Raw genomic sequence first — 10,571 nt, 5'->3', positions numbered from 1 at the left:
GATAGATAGATAGATAGATAGATAGATAGATAGATAGATAGATAGATAGATAGATAGATAGATAGATAGATAGATAGATAGATAGATAGATAGATGTGTACGTAGAAAGATCTGATGATTGATCTAGCAACCAAAATAGGTGAGACAGAGGTAGAGCCAATATGAATTCTCTGTGTGCGTCTCCAAAACAGCTGAAATCATGCTCAGACATGCTTACTATTGATTCGTGTCATCATGATTAAGGGTGTGAAATCACAGCAAGCTGTATGAGCTGAATGGACAGTATTGCCAAGCACGTCCATGATCAATCACAGTGAAGCCTGTATGAAAAGGCATGAATCTGCCTTCACAGACGCCATTAAGAAACGCTTGCTCTATAATCAATACACCATAGTCAGCTGCATGTGTAATCAGCTTGAAGACCACATACCCAACCACTTTCCTCAGTTAGCACTCAGTGTAACACGGGCATTCACACTGTGAACACAGATTTCTTAACAATCTCACATATCCACTGGTTCCTTCTTTCTAAGTCATGAGTGTAAGGCATGCTAATGCAGGAAAGAAGACTCGAGCTGCGTTTTCAATGTATTCCAGACTTACACAAAATACTTCATAGTGATTAATAAAGAAAAAATTAACAGTAATATTAGTTAACTAAGAACAATGGTAGTTTTACTTTTGGCTTGCTGTCACTGGGACACCTGTAAAACTGTCAGTCATAGCTTGGTAGACTGGTACAATTGTGCTCAGAAGTTGCTCACCATGGGTCTGAATGCCATGGTCATTTGAGGCTTTTAATCATTTCTTTGAACTGTTTTTTTTTTCCCCAGGGGGGAATAATTGTAGATCATACAGCTTTGATTACTTTGAAAAACAAGAATTTTGGGGCACAATTTTTTATTTATTATGGATATTATCTAATCCACATAGGGTAAAAGGTATACATAGAGGTTCAAATATATACATACATGCTCTTAAATCTTTTAATAAGCAGTGCTGAAGATTTTACAATGTGTGTTAACTTGACAAGATCAAGGCCTATTAACTTTGGTTGTTTCACCACTTTGCTAAAGTCCGGAAGAAGATCCAGATTGTTACCCTCAGATGAGATGACGTTGGTTAGGATGCTGACGGACAACCCAGGAACCACAAAGGCTCAAGCCTGCCATGACTGGGAGACTGCTGGTGTATGAATATATTTGAGCCTGTGGAGTGGATCCAAAATAGTTACATTTAAACTTTAAAGTTACAAGTTGTATGCTGTACAATCATTCCTCTTTGGAAAAAGAATGGTTCAAAGAATTCATTAAAAGCCACGACATTCATGCCCAAGTAAACATGTATCTAAACTTTTGACCACACTTTAGTTACACTAAATATTGTAATTGGAATATTTTGATAGATACTCTTATTTCCTTTCCAACATAAGAGGCAGCAAAGCAGTATGCATAAAAATATTTAATGTGTTGTAAATCATACCTGAAATTTTCTGACACTTGTAAAGCTTGCGTTGTTTTGCCATCGCTATTGTTTTCTGTATTTCTCCATGTTATAATGTATTTGTTATTTAGTTATAGGAAACAAACAATACCCTCCTGACCTGTTTTTTTTACATCACTTTTATTAGTTTCTTATCAAGAAAGGCCTTCCGAAATATACCTTTATATAGAAAAACGATGACCCTTACTAGCTCTGAGTTATTTGTTTTCTTGTTCCTCCCTTATTCTATCCCTCCATCCTCCCCTGCATCTTTTTCTTCATGCCTCTGTATTCAGAAGGAGAGGAAAGCAGGAGGTTTATTAAAACTCTTATCGGGCGCCGCAGCAAAGAAGAAACCTCGCTCACCCCCATCCTCCCCACCCACCCATGACCCCACTGGTCAAGGCGCCGTGGCTACCGACCCCGTGCACCACCATCACCACCACGCCCGCTCAGGTTCCTGTCCGATGGCGTCGCAAGGACGAGCCGGTTCCTGTCCAATCGAGAGCGACATGGCGGGGGCAATTGGGCTGGAGCCTCTGCACAGAAAGTCCGGTTCCCTGGATACCAACTTCCCCATGTCACCCCCGGCAACACGTGCTGGCAATGCTCTGATGGTCCTCCGACCTGAACCCAAACCCCTGTCCAGAGAGAGGTGGGCACACAGACACATGAAAACACACACGCGCACACTTAAATAGTCTGTACACAACAGGTGGATTTAGCCACCTGCTGTTACGAGCTTAACATTTGTATGTTTGAGAGAGTGGTTTGGATTGGATGTTTGGATGAGAGGTGGAGTAAAAAATTATCAGTCAATAAAAGTAAGCCTGGTTCTCAAGCTGAATCCATAGTTTACATCAAAAACTCTGCAGAAGACACCAATACCACCAACTTGATTGAGAGAGGGATCAAGTAACAGGCAGATGCTCAAACTCTTTGAGCGCCTGTCACTTAAAGCAGCCACATGGCCAAAATTCACAACCTCTGCAGTTTTCATGAAAAGGAATATTGGCTCTAAAGACAAAAACCTTTTTTTTTGTGCCAGAATATGTTAAATTCTGCTGTGTATCCGGGCATTTTAACATGTGGGTTATTTGGTTTTAATGCCAGCCTTCAAGGAGTGTTTGGCACTTCCATGTTGGCTTTATTTTCCAGCCCCGGAGGTTGCCGCTTGATAAACACAGATAAACAAACACGCTTGCAGGCCGAGGTGATGCTTTTATGAACTTGGCTCAAGCACAAGTTTATTGTCACTGTGCAGAACAAGGCTGCAGGCGATGCAATATTCCTCAAACAAATCCGTTATATTGTTTCTCTCCAGAGTGATTAAAAAGTTAGACAAGGTAATATTTGGATATGTGCGAGCGCAGAACACTGACAATATCGTAAATACTGCGAGTAAACGAGCACTCTGACCAGCTGGAAATGACAGCAAATATTTTCTGACAAGTTTAAGCAATTTTGGCATCAAATCTTGTGAGAGTGTGGGATAATAAACCATAAGCAGACAATGGATGAAAACAAAGCTGGGAGCCTCTCCAGAGGTGCCTTCATGACCAGTTGGTGCTGCATTCCCACAAAGAGAAAAGTAATACCGGGTTTCTCTTGAGGTGGTAGTTTTTTGTTATATATGCTGCCATCTATGTTAGTTGTTCTACACTTACTGCGATATGTGAGCTTAAGTGTTGAATAAGAACACATCACAATGCTATGGTGAAACACAGACAGTGTTAGGAGTGTTACCTGTGAAATAGAAGAGGTTACAAAACACTGGTTACCTTCGTAGCTAAATTGCATCGCTTAATGCATTTCTATGTTATTTACAACACTAAAGTAATGTAACTAAACTTTTGATTACTTTACTAAGCAAAGGTTTTAAGCAATAAAACGGTGTCCTCTACAGACTGTAAATGTTTCCTTAGGTTTGACATCAAGCATTTCAGTGCTCAAAGCATAAATAAATGAGCTCTACTCTCTATAGCAATGTTGATTTCAATAGGAAAGTGTTGAATTTCCAGCACTGAAAGACGCTCTCGTCTGACCGGATAGCCACTTGCCTGGCGTGGTCGACTGTTTTCAGGCATGGCAGACTCAGATTGCTTACAGTAATGTGCATTGATTTGACTGGCAGGCAAGAGGTGTATAAGAGAGCCAAAGCCTGTGTACACATAGACAGCTCCCTGTAAGCCATCCTACTCATGAAAACATTCATTCTTTTTCTTTCCCATGAACACACACTAACACACACTTTGTGCCTCCTTAGAAAAAACCTGTAAATGCTGGAACGCACTTAAAGACTCCTCAGCTGGACGATGAGGGGGAATAATGCATTTAGCATGAAATTATCACTGTCAGCAGGATGCTGGTGTAATGGGAACGCTGGTTATCACAGAATGATGCTTATTCTGTTTGTGCGAGGAAAAAAGCAGAGAAGGAAAACAAATCTCGTCCCCTGTGTTTCACAGCATTACACCAAAACATCAGCGCTATGGTTATCACAACAACTTATCACGCACTTACAAAAACATCATTCACTGGGGAAGATTTAACGGGACTGTGGAATTAATCTCTGGTTCTCAAAAAAAAGAAACAGTTTATATATATATATATATATAATATAAAAAATTAAGTATGATATTCCACAGAAGTGACTAACTAGTCATCTAAATTGTAACATTTATACTCACTGACAATTTGCTAGGATCTGGTTGGCCCCCTTTTGCCTTCAGAATTTATGTTCTTTGCATAGATTCAATAAGGAGCTGGAAACATTGCTCAGAGATTTTGATCATTTGGCTGATATCATTTAATTAGGAGGATCGTCCCAGCATGCGATCTTGACTTTGCTACTCTGTGTTTCCGTGAGGCAGGTATCGTGTGGTGGTTCCGTACCCACCCCAGAGCGAGGCAGAGATCGAGCTGCGGGAGGGAGACGTGGTGTTCGTCCATAAGAAGAGGGACGACGGCTGGTACAAAGGCACTCTGCAGAGGACGGGTCAGACCGGCCTGTTTCCAGGCAGCTTTGTCGAGAGCTTCTGAACTGCAAAAAGTGGACGAATGAATGCACACATTGTTCCTGTTACTGAGTCATAAAACACATGAACACACACACAAAATCCAAGGTTGGGCTGATATTAGGTTCCCCAGATTTATCTTTGTTTTATTGGATTAAAGCTCAACAAGGCCTTAAGAGGCGGCTAACCTTGAAAACAAAGGAGATTTTTTTGTTATTTATATTTGCCAAGTAATCTGTTTAGAATTAAAATGTTTTTGATTCTCTTGGAAAATATAATTCAGAATGAGAATACTTTATTAATCCATAAAAAAATTATATTATTAATTATTAATTATTGGTGTTGGCTATAGTAATCCATATCAGTCCAACTTATCTACACACACAAACACATATACACACTGATAATGTACAAGAAAGCTCGTCCCTGCCTCGACCAGCTCAGCCACACAGGAAGCAGGGCAGCTTTTCCCATTATCCGCCCAGTGTTGGGTCAGAGGGGCTCCATCAGACTCGGTTTCCAGACCCGTGATGTTGACTACTGAAGGCACGCAGACTGAAAGAGCACAGAAAGACGAACCCTGCCTCCTAATTCTCCTCCTCGGCATCATCCACCAGCAAACACTAGCTCAAAAAAGCATTAGCTTTGCTTTTCCTCTGAGACCTCAGAACTTAAATTCGGGTGCTTTCTTTGTCTGAGAAGTGAGAACATACAGCCAGGTGATGAGGAAGCACATAAGCCTACACTCCAGAATCATTGTAAGCACATCTCTGTGTCGAATCTACGACCAGTATGTTTCTTTTCAACCCGATATATTATTTGTTAACGATGCATGTAGCATTATCACATTTTTAAAAAATGTTGAAATAGATATTTTATGTTGCCGTGCTGTCTGTCACAGGATTTGTAATTTAAAAGCCAGTGTCACAGAAAGTCTAAATTAGGTCATTCTTTTTTCTATTTCTATATCATAACATAATGGTGAACCGCTTATTTTTATTCAAGTTTTTTTTTATTACATCTGATTTAAACAGACCCCATCAGTTGGATTAAGCTGAATTGTTGAATGTAAAAAGGAACACAAAGTCACACCAAAACTCCTTTAAAGAATTCATTTGTATTTATAATGCTGTTTTTGAACTTCTGTATGAGTTTAGAAACAAAAGAAATGCACTTGGTAATATTTGATACAACCTTCCAGAATATCTACATTTACAGTATTTTACTAATGTACAGTATTTACTTGACAAAGGGGATTTCCACTGCTGCTTGTGACATACTTGTTTTAAGCGCAAATATGATTTTTCTTTAAGAAAGCACAAATTTCTTTGGTGGGGCGAAATGACTAAAACATTTTTTTCAGATGTCAGCTTGAAATGTAAAAAAAACAAAGTTTCCATTATTGACAGTTCTCATCAAATAAGTACAAAGATTGCGAAGAGTATTTCCTCTTCCTCAGCGTTTTCCTCGACAGTTTTTTATCTATTCTGAGACAACGTTGCCAAACCAAAACTGCACAGACTCGATGCTCGTGAAAGAATAGCTGAGAGGGGAAACTCAGAGGACACAAACTTTCATCATGCAACTGCCAGAATTGACTTTGTTACTCAGATCGTGTCAAATAATTTTGTTCTGCTTTAGTGAAAGTGTAGTCTGTCTGCTTCTGTGATTCTTTCGTATCCAGAGTTTAGATGCAGGCTTGCCTGGTTTACGTTCTGCCACAACCACCTACCTGTTTTTCTGCTTGTGGAGACAAAAGCACAGCAACACTCAGAGCCTGACTCACTCGCTGTGTGTGCGGCGGTACATCAGAGAGAAAGAGGCGGTCAAAGAGCACAGGTACAGGGCACGAGGCACTTCCTCACCTATTTTTTTAAACGAGGCAGAGTTAAACACACAGGCGAGGGTTGTTCATTGGCTGACTGCTTAGATTTCTAATTGGCTCTAACCTGATCCTAAGCACAGAGCCTTTATGGCTTAAGCACTGTTGAGTCTCCTTCCTACATCCATGTTATGTGGGAAGAAAAATACACTGCTCACAAAAAAATTCATTCATCAAGGGAACATTTGATCATCACAGTACAGACTAAAGTAAATAAAATATCAGGGACGTCATGCTGTACAGTTAGGAAGCACAAACCATTGTGAATCAGTTTCACTTGCTTTGGTTCAGGTTCACACTGAGCACATGTGAAAGATGTGAAAGAGCATGAAGATGCCGTAGCAAACTTTATGATGCCACCAAGAGCTGACATGCCGATTCTGGTGTAGTCTGCTGATGCCAGTCAGAGATGTGCTGGGAGACACAGCAGAGGGATATACTACAAAGTTCAACAAAGCCAGGCTTTCTTTGCTTTAGCTTATTCCATAAAACCCAAACAATTACAGAGCTCTGAAACTTTCAAATAGATACAATTAAACATCAAAGTTACATATCAGTTTTAAGCCATCCTTGCTAAATTGTGTCAAAGTGTCATGATGGATGATCACGTACAGACATGCCATAACGTTGAGTCTGCTCATCTGGATGGAAATTGCTTTAGTTTGTCAGCAGAACAAAGTAAAAGTAATTTTATTGATTGGTGTGTGTTCTGCGCTCGTTAGCTGCAGTTCCAGAAGTCTAAAAGAGAGTTAAGAGCAGATTCGTGTGAAGTATAACAACATTTATAGATTTTCTGCATCACCAAATGAATAAATGTATCATGCCAATGCCCAGTTTGCACTGCTGAACCTTTAACGCTCTGATTCATTCATGATGTTAACAGCTTGCGCACGTAATACATATTCACCCTGCAGACAATTTACATTCCGCTTAAAACATGCTGTAAATAAAAGAATCAGCAAGAAAGTGGAGCTCCCGGTCAATTTTAAACCAAAACTCTGAACATAACCTGACCCTGACCACTTTATGTGATCAGCACAAGTTACCACGGTGATTTAGTCAGAAGACACAGAAAACTCCCTTTGTAGTATAACCTGCTAGTATCGTCACATGCTGCCAGTAGTGAGAAGGACACTAGACAGAATAAAAACTACTGAAAAATGAGTGAGGAGGAATGAGGAGAGAGGAATGGTCTGTGGCCACCACCTTTAAATCCTTTAATAATTCCTGTAATTCCCTTTGTGGTGGGCTGTCTTGCTGTCACTTTCATGTGCACCACAATGGTTCCTCGTGCTTCCTACCTGCACAGATTGATGTCCCTGAAGTCGAACTGACATTGTGCTATATTTTGTTGATCAAATGAGCAGTGTAGATACAAAAAGGTATCTACACTGCTCTGAGAATCTTTATTTATAGAGCACTTTTTTGAACATGCATACAATTTTAGCAAATATAAAGAACATCCACAAGATAAATGGCACAAAACTTGTCGCATTTTGGTCTTTTTTTTTTCTTCCTCAGAGAGGAAACTCTACAAACTCTAGAGGACAAAATGTTTGGAAACTACTGTCACGTGTTTTCCACAAATTATCAGACCGAATGATCAAATCTGAGACCTTCCAGCGAAATCAGTGGATACTTGAAGAAAAAAGCACATAACATAAACAGATGCTAAATCAGACTACAACGTCGAATTCGCTAGAAACCATTTTTTCCCCTCCCGGATACTTTTGATGCTGTGACATATTGTGCTTTCTGAACATTAGGCATATAATTTTGAAAAACAAGCAAAATAAATATACTGGACTCTAAATTAAAGTTTTTTCCAACACATACAGACTAGGGCTAGGCTGTTTTCCGTTAACATTACTTATATGAAGAAACTCGCTTCAATTCTTAACACGTTTAATGTTTAACTGGTCGATTTTGTCTATGTGATGTTATTTTATACAAGTGTACCAGACTATGATCTTTGTATGTGTTTCAGTGGGGCGTTTGGGGTCAGTCGATTAAAAGTGCCAGTTTATTTACCTTGAAAAAAACAAAAGGGAAAGTAAATGCCAAATTTTTTGATATTGTGATGGGAAACTTCAATCTGAACATATCTACATTGGCCTTCAAAACCTGTCAGTCAAACCCCAGTGCCTACAAATGTCAATACACACGCAAACACAAGTATACACTCTTACTTTTCCTTCTAGGTAGATCAGTGCCCCCTTTCCCTCTTTGTTTTGTTTGTATCAGTGTGATAAGTTTGCTGGTTGCTTTTCAATCCGCACAAAGACGGAAAACCAGCGGATCCCAGAACAGTTTCCGAAGAAACACTGAGCAAAGTTTGGATCTGTTTGGATGCCCGCTAAACTGAGGACTTTAATTTCTATAGAGTCAAACTTAAGCACAAGTCGTTGTTTGCCCGGTTTGTTCTTTTTTTTTTCTTTGGGGTGGGTGATGTGAGGAGAAAGCGTTTACAAGAGTCAAAAAGTCAGGAATAAAACCACTGCACGGTGGTCACTTTACGCAAAATAACTTGAACCGCTGGTTTTTGCAAACTGTCTTCATGTGTTTTGATTACGTGATGTAAGCTCGTCGTTTGCCTCAGCTTCCTGGTTGTGGAAAATGTGAACAGGCTTTGAACAGCAGCGGTAGCTCCCACTGGACACGAACACATCGTTGGATTTTGTATGACGCTCCTGTTTCGATTGAGCTTGTTTCAGATGATGAATTTGAAATAATAATAGTTAATTTTGGTTTGTCCTTCCAGGAAGCCTGAGCTGTGTCACCCTGCCATCTTGACTTAGATGTTGGCCATATTTGTTCCTATGGATACTTGGGTGTTTGTGTGTGTGATGAGAGAGGTTGGGAGGAGGCATCTGTATGTAGCTCTTTACATAAAAAAGAAACTTTATTAAAAAAAATAAATTAAAAAAAACAGTTCGGTGGAGCATGGATACTCATGCCTCTCCAGGAACGAGTCCAGCAGAGCAGTGAGAGAAACAGAGGGAGGAAAAAAAGTATATATATTATTCTATATTGTGCAGAATATTTATAGGCCTTTTGTGCCATTGAAGTCATGCTCTGTGCTGGCCACGCCCAGCGCTCTCTACCATGTGATCATTATACATCGTCTTGTACTGATGACCCGTGGTTGATTTGATTGTTTTTTCATGTCAAGTGCATTTTTCGCAATAAATGCCTTTGTTTTAAAACAGCTGTTCAGTGTGTTTTTTTCTCTACATGTTGCCTGCAGCTTTATGATTATCATGAAAGAGGAAGTGGCAGAATCAATTCACATTTATGTGCTCCTGGTACAAAAACAAGGACATTACCTGTATAGCCCATTAAGATTTCACAGCTGGCCATTAGAGAATCCATCCTGGAGAGTCATATTGTATCTTGCTATAATTATAATTATCTTGTGAAAAGCTGTGGGAGCAACACTCCAGGTATGGTTGTCGGCGTATCATTAGTGAAGTGTGTGAAGTGAAGAGGTGTTTAGGAATAAAGGAGACGTTCTTCCTCTTTTATCCTTCCCCCCATTGTCTCTTTGACTCATTCTCAAATCTCTATCCTCCTCCTTTCTTATCTTCTTCCTCTTGGCCTCTAAAAGCCAACGCTGGCGTGGATGAGGTGTGTAATTGGTAAATTTCAGAGCGTCAGCGGCACTCCCCTTAAATGACAACCCTATCTTTCCACGAGTCGAGCCTGTCTCCAGCGATCACCCCCATTTGCATTTAGAGTGACTGGCAAAAGGTGACAGGGGTGTGTGTACGGGAATGTCTGCATGTGCGAGTGCAGGTGTATGACAGCTATCTTAGCTGTAAACCCAGTCATAAAAAACTCGACTCTAACACTCAAACTGCTGCGTTTAAAGCAGAGAGAGGGCATGCTGCACTTTTTTCTTTGATTTTTCAGATTTCTGCAGTGCACAGATTGTGTTCTTCCAGGAAAACTGGGTGAAATCACTTCCCACCTGGGAGCTGAATCTCCTAGAGAGCAGCTGAAGGTGTCTGTATATACACACACACACGTGCCCATTCTCCACAGTTTTCCTGGGTGAAATGGTTCTCCTCTAGGTATCCACTTCTCAGCTTATTATACCAGTGAGGTGCTGCAGGCTCCTGCAAGGAATCGATCAGCATTCCTCTGCTATACGCCAGAGCTGTCTTTCCACCTGTCTGTGTGCCAGCTCC

The 10,571-nt window shown here is 40.3% G+C and overlaps 1 protein-coding gene across 2 annotated transcripts in view; it reads left to right on the top strand.

The window, feature by feature from the left end:
* The window catches only part of LOC102291765 (E3 ubiquitin-protein ligase SH3RF3), a 113,351-nt gene extending 104,538 nt beyond the window's left edge, over positions 1–8,813 (top strand). Inside the window, exons 9-10 of one of the 2 annotated variants that reach the window (XM_005935739.3) lie at positions 1,779–2,137; positions 4,352–8,813. In XM_005935739.3, coding sequence (XP_005935801.2) covers positions 1,779–2,137; positions 4,352–4,436 — 444 coding nt within the window. In that variant the 3' untranslated portion in view covers positions 4,437–8,813. The remainder of the gene's footprint in view (positions 1–1,778; positions 2,138–4,351) is intronic. The other variant, XM_014337935.2, reaches the window with a different exon arrangement.
* The last annotated feature ends 1,758 nt before the right edge of the window (positions 8,814–10,571 follow it).

This window comes from Haplochromis burtoni, unplaced genomic scaffold, assembly GCF_018398535.1.
Source record: "Haplochromis burtoni strain Fernald_Lab_line unplaced genomic scaffold, NCSU_Asbu1 Contig_202, whole genome shotgun sequence".
Taxonomy (NCBI): Eukaryota; Metazoa; Chordata; class Actinopteri; order Cichliformes; family Cichlidae; genus Haplochromis; species Haplochromis burtoni.
This window is presented reverse-complemented; position numbering and strand designations above follow the sequence as displayed.